The 17,238-nt window shown below is 49.1% G+C and overlaps 1 protein-coding gene across 6 annotated transcripts in view; it reads right to left on the reverse strand.

Annotated features, from left to right (window-relative positions):
• The window catches only part of LOC144176041 (uncharacterized), a 90,771-nt gene that overhangs the window by 63,624 nt on the left and 9,909 nt on the right, over window positions 1-17,238 (reverse strand). For 4 of the 6 annotated variants that reach the window (XR_013323759.1, XM_077705162.1, XM_077705161.1 and 1 more), the window contains one exon: window positions 2,042-2,142. The exons of the other annotated variants lie outside the window; for them this stretch is intronic. Coding sequence is in view for 3 of the 4 variants with exons in the window: in XM_077705162.1 (XP_077561288.1) it covers window positions 2,042-2,142 (101 nt within the window). In the remaining variant the exon portion in view is untranslated. The remainder of the gene's footprint in view (window positions 1-2,041; window positions 2,143-17,238) is intronic. 6 annotated transcript variants of the gene reach the window in all.

Below are 17,238 nucleotides of genomic sequence, written 5' to 3' on the forward strand. Positions count from 1 at the left end.
CTGATCTTGTCCCTCGCGGGGATTTGCTGTCCTTAAGTCTTATGTTGTGGCTGTTCCTGTTCGCTTTCCGCTTGTACTTGGGGACGAGGAACAGTGCCTCGGATTTTTCGGCCGAGCACTTGAGTCCCAAAGTTTCTAGGTAATTTTCAAGTTCATCTATGGCTTGCTGTAGTATATCTTCAATGTGCCCGTCACTACCACGGTTGATCCACAGAGTGAGATCGTCAGCGTAGATAGTGTATCTCAGGTCTTCTATCTTATCGAGCCTCTCGGATAGTCCTATCATGGCTACGTTAAACAATGTCGGAGATAGGACCGACCCTTGAGGCGTGCCCCAGTTACCTAGTTCGATGTTCCGGAGGGAGGCACCCCCTAAATCTATATTAGCCGTACGATTTGAAAGGAAATTCCTGACATAGTTGTATGTTTTGGTCCCGACGTTTAGGGCACTCAGGTGTCGAAGGATGGCTGAATGTCTGACGTTGTCGAAAGCTTTGGCTACATCCAGGCCAACAATGACTCTCGTATCTTTACTCGTACTGTCAATTATATCCTCCTTGATTTGTAGCATTACATCACAGACCGATCAGATGAACGTGAGAATAGGTAACGCGAAATCGTGGAAGATACTTAGGTATCTCCTTGACCCAGGCACAACTAAGTCCGAAGCGCGACAGAAACTACAAACCCTAACTTATAAATTCGACGGGACCACTAAAGAGTTGTTAGATGAAATCCGGAGCAGATACTTGGGGCCGTCCTCCCGAGAAAGTCTTCCCGACTACGCGGGTGCAGTGAACGAGATTCTCGACGCCCCGATCACGATCGCGGAGGTTAGAGCTGAGATAAATCGTCTCAAGACCAAAGCGGCCGCTGGACCGGACAGAGGCAGCAATAACATGTTGAGGAACCTAAATGACGAATCCATTCGTGAACTAACCGGCTATATGCAGAGATGTTGGGACAGGGGCGAGCTTCCACCGGAAGGGAAAACGGCTAATCTGGCACTCATTCCGAAACCTGGCAAGAAACTACGTTTAGAGAATCTAAGACCGATCTCCGTCACATCGTGTGTTGGCAAGTTAATGGAAAATGTAATTCAAACCAGACTTGGTAGGTATTTGGAAGACGAGGGGATGTAACCAGACTCCATGATAGGTTTTAGCTCGGGGCAATATTTCCCCACAGGCTCTCAAAATCCACCAAACTCCTCCTACCTTTCATGCGGAGCTGATTTCAAATCTTGCCCACCCATTTGGGGCTTGAAGGAAATGAAGTGGCTAACCTTGCAGCTCTATAGAGCTAACCGACCAAGCCGGGCCAAGTCGCACCCCGTCCCATGAAGCCCAGTCAGCCGGCGACAGCCTTTTGACTGTCCACGAAATTACCGGCCCCTACCGCTATTTCTTGCCGGCGCTACCTTCCATTCCACTGGTCACTCTCTATCGTAGAGGAAAGATAATGGCGCCTCTCCAAACCAATGCCCTTTTCTGTCGCGCCGACTACATGCAATGTATCCATCTATGTTTCCCTCTCCCCAATGCCCAGACTGCGAAGCCTACGAAAATATCATTTGGCAACGCCTTCACAACTCAGGAGAACTGGGAGGCGGCGTTAAGGCAGCTCGGATCCTCGGGCCCAGCAAGGAGTTGCTGAACGAGCAGCACAGACCACCGGCGTCCTATAGGCATTAGCCAGCACTCGCGCTTAACCATAACCATAAAGTTTGTTCTCTTTCTCTCTTGGTACTGCCGAGTTATGGGAATGCGCCATGCCAACTCGCGCTATGGAATGCGCCGTGCCAATGAACGCCTCATGCGCTGAAAGAGAGTATTTGTTTTCCTATAGTTCGCTCAAGGATGTTGAGTGTAGATGGACAATCAGACATGAGAGGCTTTCGTTTTAATATTTCATTGTACATTTCGTATAATCATACTGGCGTAAGGTTCAATTCATTGCTCGTTTATACCCAGCCAATTTGACAACACAAGGTTTGCTGGAGTAGCTTCTGCAATGGAGTGCGGTGCGAAGCGGTACTCACCGTCCCTTGCATCTGAAGCACCAGGGTCTAGGATATCTATGCGGTCTCGAGGTCCGTCTCTTTTGAATGATGTAATTCTCATCCTAGTTTCTGTTTTGTATCTGCGGCACATAAAGCGATGAGCAAATGGTTATCACCACGGCTGGTGTATATAAGATTACAATGGACACCCGATGCGGGAAAATAAAGCTACGCTAGCCTGCGTGCAAAAGGGACTCTCAAGACAGCCCCTTTACTGTCTGTTTGACCCGGACGCCTCCTAGACAGTACGGGAATATCGAATTATCTTGGCAGTAAAGTTTCGTTATGTGTGCGTATAGGTTGGAGAATGCCTGAGTTGCAAGAAGGTCGAAAACTGGGCTAGTTGGTGTACATTCACATTCACTATGCCTAAACAGCGCTAACTAAACGGGGCGAGAGAGAAGTACACCATACAAGTGCTAACAGAGTTGCATTGGCCATATAGCGGTTTTATTTTAATAAGGAAACGATAACTGGACCATTAAGCGAGAAGGCTGGTTTAGGTTGTAGGAGGGCAGTGGCCCCTAATTCACGAGACTGGAACCTTTTTAACGGTGTGTGTTAACAAAATACAAATAAACGGGCTTTTAGGCAAGCGTTCACACAACCGCACCAAAAGCAGAGAATGGGACAGTGCCTGCTGCCGCCGTTCGGACTCGGTAGCAGTGGCACGTAATCAAGCGCGGGCCCACGGTTCTCTGCCGGCGCCGCAACGGCTTCTGTGCGGCAGCTGAATTTTCAGTAGTATAGTCGGAATGATTCCGGCCTCCCCCCAAGGTGCTAAAGCAGAAGCCCTAAAAAAATGCGTCAGTGTGACTGCGGAAGTAGAAAGCAGCCCGCAGCATAGAGTTTCTCAATATCACCTATAGAGTGGAAAGTGTCGCTGCGATCGCACGCCGCCAGGGGAATTGTGGGGACTGTGGTAATCGGATTGGCAGCAAGGGGCTAGTGCAAAGGGCTATGAATTAGGCTTTTGGCTCTGAAGTATTTGTTAGTTCCCTCTTCTGGTTTCCACTTCTTGGCATTCAATGGCTATCACAGATATGTTTAAATAACAGCGTGATTAGCACTTAACGCATCTGCTCTCGTAGCAGAGAGTTTCTTAAGACCACATGCTGCGACGGCGACAAGCGACGCGGAAAACGTAACTCAAAAGGTACAACAACAGAGTGTACTGGGCGACAGCGACAACAAAAAAAAATTAATACAATGCCGCCAATGTTCTCTGTCATCGCCGCTCGTCGCTAGAGTTGACTGTATCGTCGCTGCCTCTCACCTGTGGGCTGCTTCTGGCCGGCAAAAAGCTAGCGAGGGCCCCGGCGGCCTGTGTATAAATTTATAACGCTTGCCACTGTCGCCCACACTATAGCCCCTGAATAAGCTACGCTAGCCCACACTATCCTTTTTTTCTCCCTATCAGCTATGATTTTCGCGTCGCTCGTCGCCGCCGCTGCGTGTACTACCCCTTGAAGCGCGCACTGCCTTGAACACTCGCGGTGAGGCAACATGCGTAGCGACTCTACATGCCAGTATTTATTTGCCATTTAAAGTGTTCATGCAATTTCATAATGCTTTGCGTGCGTGCTTGAAGACTTACTTGCGGTAATAGGCTTCGCCTCTAGGTTTATTTGTATGTACTTGGACAAAACAAATAAATACGACGCGATTACATCATTCTTGCATCTCTATGTTGCATCTGCTTCGCGTAGCGTACGATAATAATGCTGTATTGAGAGGAAGCAAGAACACAGTTTAAAGGGACACTGAAGTGATATGTAAACATTGCGGGATTACTAGCGCAAATTGTAGTCCGGAGTCCCCAGGCCATGTTTCGACCACTCTGGGCGCGTTTACGCGATTTTATTTAGTAGAAAAACAAATTCGAAAACGCTGTCCTCCTCTCTTTACGCTCGCCCATTTTCTGTGGCGTTTTCGTGTGACGTCAGGAGGGGATGAGCTGGCAATTGGCTGCGCTACTGCGCGGCTCGCCGACCTTCAGACAGAGTCAGTCGGCCCAGCGTTTCGTCCGCCGGCCGCCGACGGGTCGTCGCAATTCGTTCGCTCAGTTGAAACGAAGCCAGGACACGTTTGTGAATGAAAGAATGTGCCTTTCTGTACTTTGTTAGTTTGTACACTGTATCTAGCTCCAAGTCGAGTCAAGGTCGCCTCACACAAGCGCTGCACAAGGGCACATGCGACGCTTCGCTGACTTTACGCTAGCAGGAAAATCTAAGGCCACTTGAAGGCGGGAGAAGAGTCAACGAAGTCAATATTAGTACTACGAAAATCAACTGAAACTTTTACTGTACAGCGCAAAACTAGGGAGCAGGAAGCACTTTTTTAGTGCTGGGTGAACAAGCACAGCGGTCAGCAGCACGACCGCACATCTGCGAACGCTTTTCCGTCCAAGAAATGCAATTGCTAGACGTGAGATATTCTTGAAGTTTGGGGGACGCTTACTGCACGGGCGCTATACGACAAATAGCCACCTAAAGTACTTCAAATAACAAGGCTAAATAAAAGTGTAAAGTGGTTATACATTATATACCTTTTATATCCAGCCTCGGCAGAGCGGGCCTGTAGCTGAGTGGTCTAAGGCGCAAAGTCAACGCTTTGCAAGTCGCAAGTTCAATTACCCGAGGGTGCATCGTCTTTTTTTTTTTTCAGTTGATTTTTTCGTTTTCGGTCGATGTTTTCTAAACTGAGTTTACCATTTTTGGGCCGTAACGTTCACCGTTCCACGAGCGAGTTTGCAGAACGCGCGCAGACTGCCACTGACGCTCTAGCCAGTTCTCGTTAGCATGCTGCTGCTTGCGGGCAGTGGGCACAGGCTTGAATTAGCACACCCTTGGCCTGGTGCGAACACGCTTTTACGATACAGGCATGAGTGAGGCAAGCTCCGATAATGAGGGGAAAGCGCATGGCATTTGAGAGTCAGCGGTGACGCGGAGGGCGTCATCCACTGCGTAGGCCCCGGCTAGTGATTTCTACGATTCCAAGCCGTCCTGGGAGGCTTATCTCAGGCATTTTACAGCCGACAATATGGAAGAAGGGCGGTACGGCGATTACTGAGATATCGAGAAGGCCCATCCAACGATTCCGTCGGATGTCAAACATGTTGTTTTACAGAAACGAAACCGAAACTTGTTTGAATGCTAACCTCGGACATCGTCCAATCACGGTGCCATCTCCTCGCGACGTCACAGCTTTAGTTGGTGCGGCCGCCACAGACCGCGCATGGTAGTTTTTCTTCTTTCCCGCTTTATAAAATAATTAACGACTTTTCAACCGGATAAACGATGAAAAGTGTGCTAATTTGAGCCAGTCTACGCAGTGCAAGCAAAAACGGGAGCTTGACAAATTCACTTCAGTGTCCCTTTAAGACAATCTAAATTTTTTCGGCTAAGTATTACAAAAAATCAAAGAAAACCACACCCAGTTTGGAGTACGTAATAATTTAAAAATATATCCGGAACGGCCCGCTGTATCTGGTGGCGTGAGCCAAAGGCAGTACTTCTGCCTTCTTTTTGTAACCCCCAAATTTGTTTTGCAACATAAGCCCTCTAACACAGTGTCTTATACAAAGTAAAATTTGTTAACCAGGTCACTTTTGGCAGCAGTTTTTTTAACAAAAACTCCATTTGCGTAGCCACAAATTCATTGCGGGCCTTGCCATGCCAAACGTCCGGCCGAACTACACGGTATGGCGGCACCAATCGAGACGTGGAGCCCTTCCGCAGAAACGCATTGACGCTAGCGCCAGATTCCATAGTGAGAAACTCTATGGCCCGCAGCAAAGCTCGAAGCAGAATTACCGGCGTTCCATCCGGCACTAATGTTTTCACATTCACAACTGGGAAAAAGATGCTTCGGTGTCCCCAATTTTTCAATGAGCAACCTTTCATTTCCCAGATTCAGTGCCGTACTATAGCCAAAGATAACGAAGTCGTTTATACGACATCAAAGTATTGTCAATCACATACATGCAAGCACTCGCAATAACGTCCGATTCTGCGCGCTTTGCAGGACACAGCGCAATGATTTACAAAAATGAAGGAACTAACTGTCAAGAAGTCTACTTTCTATTGCGTTACGAATGGCTGACCAAGTTCAGCGATAGGTCTTGGGACGCTAATGCTGGCTGAAGCGGGTCATGCACGCTGCAAGCTTCTCCCTCTGTCCCCGCAGGACGTTTTCCATAAGCTTCGAAACACAAGCGGTAAGAGGCTCCACCCCGATTAAGCTGGACACAAATCTTTATCTGGTACAACAACTGGAGCTACCAGGCTGGGGGTCCAACGGGAAGCGAACCCAAGCCGAAAACCGGGAGCCAACAGGAACTAAACGCGAACCTCAAACGTTACAGTTGGGCTTGTTGATGCTTAGACATCATGTTTTTTGACGGAGCTGTGGTCCTGTCTGTTCTTCGCGCTCGTTCAGTGTCTTTTCCTTCGCAGTGGAAGCCATTATGCCCAGCCGCTAGTCTTTTAGCTTGCTGCATCTAAACAGGAGCTGAATGGAGAAAAAAAAATAACCGTCACCGGCCACGGCAAAAAGAATAGATAATCGCTTTGGATAATCTATAGTCAGTATCAGTCGGGGATTTTATCGCAAAACCATTCAATGCCCAATTTTGCGAAGATGCGGCGTCTGTGTTCGCCCGGACGCCAGAGGTCACGCCAAATCCATCTATTTGGCGTAACCCATATATGTTTCGTGAATGGCCAAAAGTGCAAACATAATACGCGCAAATAAAATAAAATAAAGTGGCACTGGGACATGGACACCGTCCCGCAGGCTGAGAGTGAAACGCGCATTTCCAACACCATCTCCCAGCAATAGCTTCAACCAGCAAAAGGTGGACCAGTTGAATGCGTTGTGGCCACCAAGAAACTTCGAAACTTCGCTTTTGCGGCTTACAGGAGTGATTCGAGCATGGTATGGCGAAGAGAACAAAACCGCGTTTACGTTAATTGGGAATATATTGCAGCAAACAATTCATGTTTACATTTTGTTACCAGAGCCTAGCTGCGCCCGGCTATCTTATTATTAACGCGATAGCGTTATTAGGCTCATTTTTCGATTTCCCCGTGCCTGCTAGCCGTCCGCTATCAGCCGTGCTCATCAAACCTCCGCGGAAAACATCACCACTGCCATCGGGAAGCTACGGCTGAGGCTGCGAGATGCGAGTGTTCGGTTAAATCTGGAATATGGCCCAACGGCAACTGAATTGTTGAGAGCAGGACAATGATACTACGGCGGGGACTAAAGAAAGGACACACATTTTCAGCAGGTCCCGCGCCTGCGTAGGCAATTTCGTTCTAACCGTGTCGGTGATAGCATGCTCGGAAGAAACGGTCGCCAGCCGTGCCCGCCACTGACGCCATCACACCAAAACACCTCTCCACCGGAAGATAAAAAAAATTAAAATTTCGGTAATTCACGTGTCGAAGCCGCATTGAGACTTCAAGACACGCAGAAGTGGAGGGTAACAAAGCGGGAACTTTATTGTGCGCTGATATCTCGACACATTCGCGTTTTTGTTTTCTGTTTCCTTCAGGAAAACTGCTGCCGCGGCCTGGAATGGAACCCACGCCTTTTGGCTCAGTACCGCAGTGTCTTACCCACTGAGCCACCGCGGCGTGTTTGTCCTCGTAACTGATGGCGGACCCAGCATTGGGCCACCAAACTAAAACGGGAGGCAAAAGATTAACACCAGTCACTCAGAAATTAAGTAAAGCATACAATATGAGCAGAAACCAAGTGAAATAAAACCCAATGTATAGCTTCTAACATGAATTCTCCAACTATTTGCGATATTTCCGGGGTTCTGCTTCCGGCGAAAGCTGCGCTTGACAAACGACACAAGGCACCACGGGGAAAAGTTAAAAGTCACCCTGAGAGAGAGAGAGAGAAATAGGTACAGATATCCTCCCGCAGAGAAGCCATGTACGAATGATCGGCGTGCCCGAGAGTCAGGCGGGAGAGCCGGCTTCACAATCACCAAAAAGGAAAGAGAAAATCTTTGACCGCTTGCCCACACAATGAAACGCCTAACCAAGAGAAGAGCAAGAACGAGAGATGAAACGATAAGACTCACGAAGCCCTCGTTCACAAGGCCGATTCTACTGAGCCTAGCGTACCATTGTAACTTACCCGCAGGGAAGAAGATCAAGTGAACACCATCATCAGGACAGCCAATAAGGCAGCGGGAGACAAACTGACAGCCGGTGGGCCAGCAGCGTAACAGAATGGACAGACAGCGACGGGTCTAAAAGAAGGGAAGGCTTACAGCTCTATGGAGGACGAAGTAAGCAAATTCGGAGGCAAATAATAAATTTGATGATGATGATGATGGGGACATTTAATAGGTGCGCTGCTTGCCAGGCGCCAAGTGCGTGGCTCGGAAAATTAAATCGGGCAAGGCCATCGTATGGAAAACAGGACTCTCCACGTCCCTCTCCCCTACGAGTGATTATGGAGAGCACGCAAAGTCATGCCACCGATCCAGCAGATCCGCTAAAAAACTCTAACAAAAACATGGATTCGAACCTACGCAAGGAAAGGCAATGTGACAGGATCAAGTTAATTTAAGGAAAAGTAAATATCACGAGAACAGAGTATACACAGACTGTGGGATTTATGATAGTAGAAGGCAGCAATTCTCGTATGTGGCTATTCTGGCAATCTTTGTGACTGCATGACTCACCTACGTACAGGAACAAAGACGCGGACGTTGAAGCCATCCTCTTGACAATCCCAATAGCTGAAGTAGCAAACAGAAGTGTAACATCATTCTAGACTCTCAAAGGGCATCAGGCTCTTCGCTGCAGGCCGAATAGCTAAAATATTTGTGAATATACTCCATTCCGTAATGAATAAAGTTAAGGACATCACTGGGACACCCGGGCACAACGGTTTGAAGAGATTGAGGCACTGACCAGAAGGTCCGCGAACTCACACACCGCGCTACTCTCGACGACGACTACAACACACCCCTCCCGGAAAAACCTTAACGTCTCGTAATCCTGCGCCTAGGAACCCACGCTAAATGGGGATCTAAGTGTCGAGGAATTGCGAACTCTGTGGTGGATAAACCAACACAAATATCTACCAATAAATGTGGGCAAAGATGTTGGGTGGGGACATCATAGATTAACTTAAAACTCCGCTCAATTAGGGGAAACATTTACCCTCTTTGCCGTAGTCTAGGCATGTTCAGGGGTATGCTCACGGGCGAATAACTCAAACATCACAGATTATAGTTGCATTGCAACATTGGAGGCAGTTCTGACCAGTGCTCACCAGTTCGTTCCCTCAGGATCAGCGCTAGCTGATTGGAAAAGCAAGGGAAGGACCTTTTGCATCCATGGCCTATACTTCAAGTTCCACCTTTGAGTTCTCTCGCCATCTCTTTAACGCCTGTTCCAAAACTCCTCCAGTATTTCTTCTGAAACAAAGATCTCCACTTGCTCCCTCTCTCTCTCTCTTCGCAAAAAGCAAAAACGTTCAGTCTTGCGCAGAACTGAGAAAATAAACACTTTGAAATATACCTTCTCCGTAGCACTGATAAAAACCTCGCAGCCGCATCCGTTCACGCTCACATCTTAGGTCACAGAAGCCTGAAGGGTCTCAGTCTCTTCTGGCACACGGCGATTGAGCACCCTTCCTGCTGCTCCTTCTCTCTTCGCTGACCTTCAGTTCTCGTGAAGCATGCATCGTAAATGCAGCAGTTTTGTTGCTGCTTCCTTGGAGTCGGAAGGCTCCCTAGGAGTCGAAGTAACGCTATCGCGTCATGCATCTTAAGACCCGAACGTAGATGTCCTCTGCAACTTTTTTTTAGAGCTGAGTGCATTGGCTCTTTTTATCGTATGCCGCGCCGAAGAATCTTCTTTGATAGGGAGGGGGTTTCCCGAGTCGTCACTAGCCTAGGCATTTTTTTCTTTGGACGACAATGTTCTTTTTGATCTAGTTCCATGGATCAGGAATAAATAGCGGAGAGAGGTAAAGGCTCGCCGAGCAAACGCAGCGGCATTGGATTTTCAGACATTGGATTCGCCGATGCGTGTCGCTTTGTTGGCCTCTTTAAGGCTGGTCGGTTGGGCGGGAGCGGCGAAGAGCAGCGGTGTAGGCCATAGCTTGATGCCGTCGGGCTGCCTCCGTCGTTGCAGATAGTTTTAGCGATTGCTGCACTTCGCGAATTACGCCGGTGAGGTTATAAACTTGTGGTTGCCTGGTTGTTTGGAAAAGTTTTCGTAACTCTACACCAACCAGGGCGCGGAGAGTTTCGCGGAGTCTGTTAGACGAGGCTCGAATACCGTCAGCGTAGTAGGCCATTACGTGTCTAGTTTGGCGTTCATATAGCCTTGACCGCATGTCAGGCGTCTTCTATATTCGTACAGTCTAGTTAGTGACTAAGGCTGTTGGCACAACATCCTTTGAACACCTCAAAAGAGACGTGGATGAGACGACAACGGGACACAGCGCAGAACAAACAATGGACGTTCAGTGCACAAAATTGCACAAAACGCCCATGTGTACGAGTTTTCGGCGCACATTAAAGATCCCGAGGTGGACAAAATTAATCCGTAGCCCTCCACTACGGCGCGCCTCATCGCCAGTGTAGCGTTGGCGCGTTAAACCCCCACAATCAATTAATATTGCACAAAATTTCTGATAGACATAATTCCGTCGCAACAAAGGAAGGAGAGGGGGAGACCACACATAGACATTTTGAGCCGTCTTTGCAGTTCACGCGTTATCACCAGATAAAAAAGCACGTTCTTTGATAACAGCACAGACGGGTAGCTGACACACGTGCCTTTATCGGAGTGAATCTCGTACGCTTCAATGATCTCCCGTGTTGGTTCTTACTTTTATGAATTATGAAGATTTTCTGAGGTCGGGATAGCAACCATAATCTTTACAGTGCGCTTAGATGCCCGTTATTTGCTTTTTCCACGTTATGGTAATGCTCGCGCAACCTGTCGTCTACACATCTTCCCGTTTGTTGTATGTACTTTTACAGAAAAGCTATATACCTCTACCCCCTAACGGTTTCATCGCCATGCGCAAAAATGTCAAGACCTTAGATGCCAAGCACATGTAGCCCAAAGTTTGACGAAAACTCGTCTGGCGAGGAAATAACATTTCCGGGAACAAACTGACACTCGCCAAAAAGTAAAATCAATAGGTAAAAACAATGACGTTTCGGGGCCCGTGCGAGTCCCGAAGCAGAAAGGAGCACAAAAACGACGTTGCTAACGGCCGCACACAGCTAAACGCCTTGGCAGAACACCATAACGCAACCGGTCATGCCATCGCTTGGGACTCGGCCAGAATCATTGCCACCGAGAAAATATTATCAACGCGCCTACTCCGAGAATCATTCCATATCCAATCAACCCCGCACGCTCTTAATCGGACACGTGGGCCCATGCCTACGACATACGCAAGCGCTTTGCAACGTTCCACGCATGTATAATTACGGCCGAGCCGCTTTTCGTTACATATGTGAACAAGGGACCCCTTCGGGCCCCCAAACGTCATTGTTTTTACCTGTTGTTTTTACTTTTTGGCGAGTGTCAGTTTGTTCCCGGAAATGCCAAGCGCATGCGTCAGGATAATCAGGCATACAACATACAGCTCAGAATTCGTTTAAGGAAACCACAAAATGAGCATTTTAATCGCATTATAAATGATAAGGGGCCTGTGAACAATGGGCCCCATGGGAACAATGGGACCCCATTGGGAACAATTGTAAACATTGGGAACACTGGGACACCCCAAAGATTATGTCTGCAGATTTTCTTTGAAGGCTAAGGAGGACTAGTGCCACTAAATAGAGCAGTTATTGCCCAAGACACCGACCGCATGCGTCAGGCTAGGCAGGACCTAGCATTTGCCGCCAGAGAAGCCGAGCGTAGTGTCAGTAGATAAGGTCTTCGCGTACCGCCACTGACGCACGCATCAGTAACAGCAGTCACTTTGGCGTTCATCAATGTTACGATATTGCCGATATCTACGGCCTCGCAGTTAACTGCGACCGGCTCGTTTGTTAACAGCACTACCGAAGATGCTGCAAAACGGCATCTTTGGATATACTTCTGCGGCTGAAATGCTGTTACAAGCGTTATCTTTAATTCGCATCCGGATCTACGTCAGTCGCGCGCAGCCGCGGAGTAAGGAGGACAAGCTAAGCTTACCAGAATTAACCGACTAAAACGCATAAACAACAAAATGGCGGCGACCGCAAACCGTAGCAGTGTAAACAAATGTCACGTCACGAGAACTGACCAATTCTCATGGCGGCGCCACGGAAGAAAAGGAGAAAAGAGTGCCGAGAGGCTGTACCCTTATCTAGTGACAGTATAGCCCAGCGCAACCGACAAGCACGCCGGGACGGCTAGAAACATTTCATACCCTCCGCCATCGCCATCTCTAATTGTTTACGACAGCTTTGATGGACATCCACTTTCGCAAGGCGGGATTTGTTCTTGTGCTTTTCCAGCTGTATTGAATAGACCACGCCTTCCGGGCAAGCCACGAACGGAGTGCGAAGTTTTATGCTACACGCATAAGACTTGATTGATTGATCTATTGTTGGGTTTAACAAGCCGACGCTACTCAGGTGATGAGGTGCGCCGTAGTGGAAGGTTCCGGAATAATTTTGACCAACTTGGGATCTATAATGTGAGCCCAAATCTCGTACTTACGGGCGTTTTTGCTTTTCGCTTCCATCAGAATCGAATCGAACCCGCGGCCGGGAATCGAACCCGCGTCCTCGTGCTCAGCAGCACAACGCCTTAGCTCTTAGCCACCGCGGCGGGTACGTATCAGACTTGACGCAGCCCTCATTCACTTTGTTGCAAAGCTTCGATAGCTTCTTAGGGGCCGAAAAAAGCCCGTTTACATATGCGCGTTTCCCACTCTTCAGATTATGCAAGAGAGTATGAATTTAAGGGATGGTACCCGCCGCGGTGGCTCAGTGGCTAAGGCGTTGCGCTGCTGAGACCAAGGTCGCGGGTTCGATTCCCGGCTGTGGCGGCCGCTTTTCTGATGGATGAAAAAAGCAAAAACGCCCGTGTGTACGAGATTTCGGCGCACGTTAAAGATCCCCAGGTGGTCAAAATTAATCCGGAGCCCTCCACACCTCATCGCCTGCGTTGCGTCGGCGCGTTAAACTGTACAACAATCTGTACAGCGCGTTAAACTGTACAACTGTACAACAAACTGTACAACTGTACAACAAAAATAAGGGATGGTGGTGACTTTTCTTTTATCTTTTTTTTGTAGCATCCCGCCTGCGTCGTTCGTCCTTCACCTGTTTGAGAACTTTCTCTGCTACGGAAGCCTGTAATTGTAGCGGATGACCGGAAGTCCGTCCATCGATCTGACTTGCATTAGGGGAAAACAAGATTTTTTTAAGTGCATTCGATACGTACAGCTTCACGATGCCAAGCTTTACCAGTTTAGAATGGGAAGAATGATACGCGAGGATGCGCTACAAACAACGAGGCTCATAAGCCCAACTTCCATGGTAATCGGAAAAAAAGTAGTCGAAGATACAGGAATGTGGTGATGTCGTCAGTCTGGGTTTCATGCGTCACACAAAGCGGCCGTAAAGAACTCTGGAAAATACTCGACACGTGTGAAACGGCACTTTCCAAACATTCTTTCGTAGTGTCAATGAGCAGCAGGTAGTCGTCGAGGTACCTGAACGTCTTAACAACTTTACATTGTTGGAGGCGAGTGTCGGCACTCCTGTCATGGGAGGTTAAAAGAGACCATTAAGAACCGGAGCCAGGAAATATCTTATACACCCCGCACGGGGCACCTTGAGCAATCTTGGTGACGGTACTGGCGATACCGCGGACCCCGAGCCCCCATACTCTTGCTGTAATCTCCCGTGTCAACGAGTTTTAAAGTGAAGGGCAGCAATCACAAACGGTGGCCGTCGGAGCCCAGGTCAAGCTCCGGCGGATGGGCTCCCTGTCTGTTTACCAGGCAGGGAGCTCCGGGACCTCTTTGGCCATCAGGGTAAAGTCAAAGAAGAAAGTACCCCCCTCCCCTGCTTCTATACTATGATATATGGCATTTTCTAAACACCCCCCCCAAACGTGATCGGCCCCCGAAAAGGGGCCGCACCGAAGTTTCATTCGCACCTCTGTCAATAACTGTCTTTTCAACAAACGTGAATAACTATTCTCGTTTTCTTGTGATCGAGTCAGCTGACCCAACGAGACCCGTCGCTTCACTGTCGGTATTCCTTGTCTCGAAATTTCTGCAAAGCACATTAGGTGAAAAGTATGAAGCCAAAAAGCTCAGGACCGGAGAAATCCTTGTCGAACTCAACAATGAGAAACAATCCCGCACACTTCTTGCCCAAACTTGCATCCATGATCTGGACATCAGGATCACGCCCCACCGGAGCTTGAACAGCTCCCAGGGTGTGATTTCGGAGTCGGATCTTCTTACAGAAACACATTCCGACCTTCTTAAAGGGTTAAAGGACCAGGGCGTCACAGCGGTGCGCCGCATCATGATGCGCAGGGACGATAAGATAATCCCCACCAAACACATTATCCTGACCTTCGACCGATGGACACTTCCGCAATATATAAATGCAGGCTACATCCGATGCTCGCCCGTACATACCGAACCCGCGCCGCTGCTTTAAGTGCCAGCGGTTCGGGCACAGCACAACGTCTTGCCGCGGCAAAACAACCTGTGCGAAATGCGCAGCGCAGGACCACGCCACTGACAATTGCAATTCTGACAACCTCACATGTGCAAACTGCAGGGGCCCTCATGCGGCCTACTCCAGGAAGTGCGAGAAATTCCAAGTGGAAAAGAAAATAATCAATCTAAAAGTGACAGAAAACATCACCTTCCCAGAGGCGCGGAAGAGGTTCGCCTCTTTTCCCCTGGGGAGGTACGCCGACACGGCTCGCCGGGGGGCGGAGCGGCGTCTGGTTTCGTCGGGGACCCAGTACCGCGAGTCGGACTTGGTCCCGCCCCCGCCCCACCAAGGGTTGCCACAGGCAGCCCAACCAGCCTCTGCACCGCTCACTCACCCTGCAGCGGCTTTGGTGGCAACACCGTCTGTTGGGGATGCCGCTGCATCCACTGCTTCCTCTCCACCGGCCCAAAGCACACGCAAGGGCACGGAGGAGATGGAGGCAGTCGCAGCGACCCCCTCCCCCGCCTCACTGCCTGTGCCATCTGTGGTGCTCCCCACGCCTTCGGCACTGGCAGCGCAGGCAAAGAACACCCGAAAGGGTACCACGTCAAGGGGACCCAGTACGCTGTTCACCCCTTTGCCTTCAGATGACGACATGGACGTCGAGCCCTTCCGGCTTTCATGGCAGCAAAAGGAACGGGCTGCGACGTCCAGGTCAGTAGAGAAGACCAGAAAACCCCTTCCAAGAGTCCGAGCCCCAAAAGACCCTACATAAATAGTCACACTCCAGTATCTCTAACACATCATAATGGGAAGACAAAATATCGTTCAATGGAACTGCAGAGGCCTTCTGAATAATCTTGACGACGTGTATGAGATTCTGCATGCCAATCAGCCAAGTGTAATATGCGTCCAGGAAACACATCTGAATTCCAAACACACAAATTTCTTGAATAGTTACCTGGTATACAGATAGGACAGGGATGGGTGCACACACTCTTCTGGCGGTGTGGCCATAATCGCCCGAAAATCCTTAGCATGCCACCCTGTCACCTTGAAAACCGTCCTTGAGGCTGTAGCCATCCGCACAATAATTTTTAATAGGTTGATAACGGTATGCTCCATTTACATTCGTCCCGAGTATGCACTTTCGAGCTCTGTCTTCGAGGCGCTGGTCGACCAGCTGCCCGAACCGTACATTCTAACAGGCGACCTTAATGCACACAACTCTCTTTGGGGCTCCTCCAGAACGGATGCCCGAGGTCGCCTGATAGAGAAATTCCTTACATCTTCAGGAGCATGCCTTTTCAACAATAAACAGCCTACATACCATAACATAGGTCACAACACATACTCACATCTTGACCGGGCTATTGGTTCTGCAATTCTCTTTCCATGTCTTGAGTGGGGTGTGGGCACGGTCCCATATGGTAGTGACCATTTCCCCGCTTCATTAACGTGTATAGGTACAGGCCCGAGCAGTCCATCTTCCCATAAAAGGTTTAATGAAGCAAGCGCTAACTGGAATGCATTTATAGAGACATCCAAACTACACCACACATCCATAGGACACCTACAAGTTGAACAAGCTACCCAACTGCTCACGGCGCACATCCTCGACGCCGCCGAAAAGTTTTTTTCCCACGCCTCTGGTGCCCCGCGCAACCAGCGGAGGCCGTGGTGGAATGAGGACTGTAGGCGGGCGCGAGAGGCCCAGAACAAGGCGTGGGGTGTCCTTCGTCGGTACCCCACGTCGGGTAATCTCATTTTGTTCAAACGGGCCAAGGCGTTAGAAAAACGTGTGCGCCGTGAGGCAAAACGAGAGAGTTGGCGTTCCTTCATAAGATCAATAAACTCCTACACAGACATACGGAAAGTATGGACAAGAATACGCCAACTCAAAGGACAACAAACACACAGCCTGCCTCTGGTCAGCACAACAGGGGACACACTCGAAGACGAGGCTGACACCCTCGCACAACACTTCCAACACGTGTCCAGTCCAGCACACTACACAAACACTTTCATGAAACACAAACAAACGGCAGGAAAGAAGCCTATACTAGATAACTATAGCTCAACATCTTCTTATCACTCAGAGTTTTCACTGCATGAGCTGAGGGCTGCTTTGAGCACGTGTAAACCCTCAGCTCCAGGCCCAGACAACATCACATACACAATGATACAACACCTGCATGCAGACACTCGTCTAACACTCTTACACCTATATAACAAGATATGGCTTTCGGGGCACATTCCAAACTCTTGGAAGGAGGCTATAGTTGTAGCTTTCCTGAAGGAGGGAAAGGACCCGTCGTCCCCCTCAAGCTACCGTCCTATAGCCTTGACGAGCTGCCTGTGCAAGCTCTTCGAGAAGATGGTAAATCGCAGGCTCGTGTATTTCCTTGAGTACAACGGCCTTCTCGAGAGCAGCCAGGCAGGCTTCAGGGTGGGGCGATCGACGAACGATCAACTGGTAGCTCTTGACTCGTAC

Source organism: Haemaphysalis longicornis, unplaced genomic scaffold, assembly GCF_048455015.1.
Source record: "Haemaphysalis longicornis isolate Haplotype H1 unplaced genomic scaffold, Haemaphysalis longicornis Haplotype H1 scaffold_3, whole genome shotgun sequence".
Taxonomy (NCBI): Eukaryota; Metazoa; Arthropoda; class Arachnida; order Ixodida; family Ixodidae; genus Haemaphysalis; species Haemaphysalis longicornis.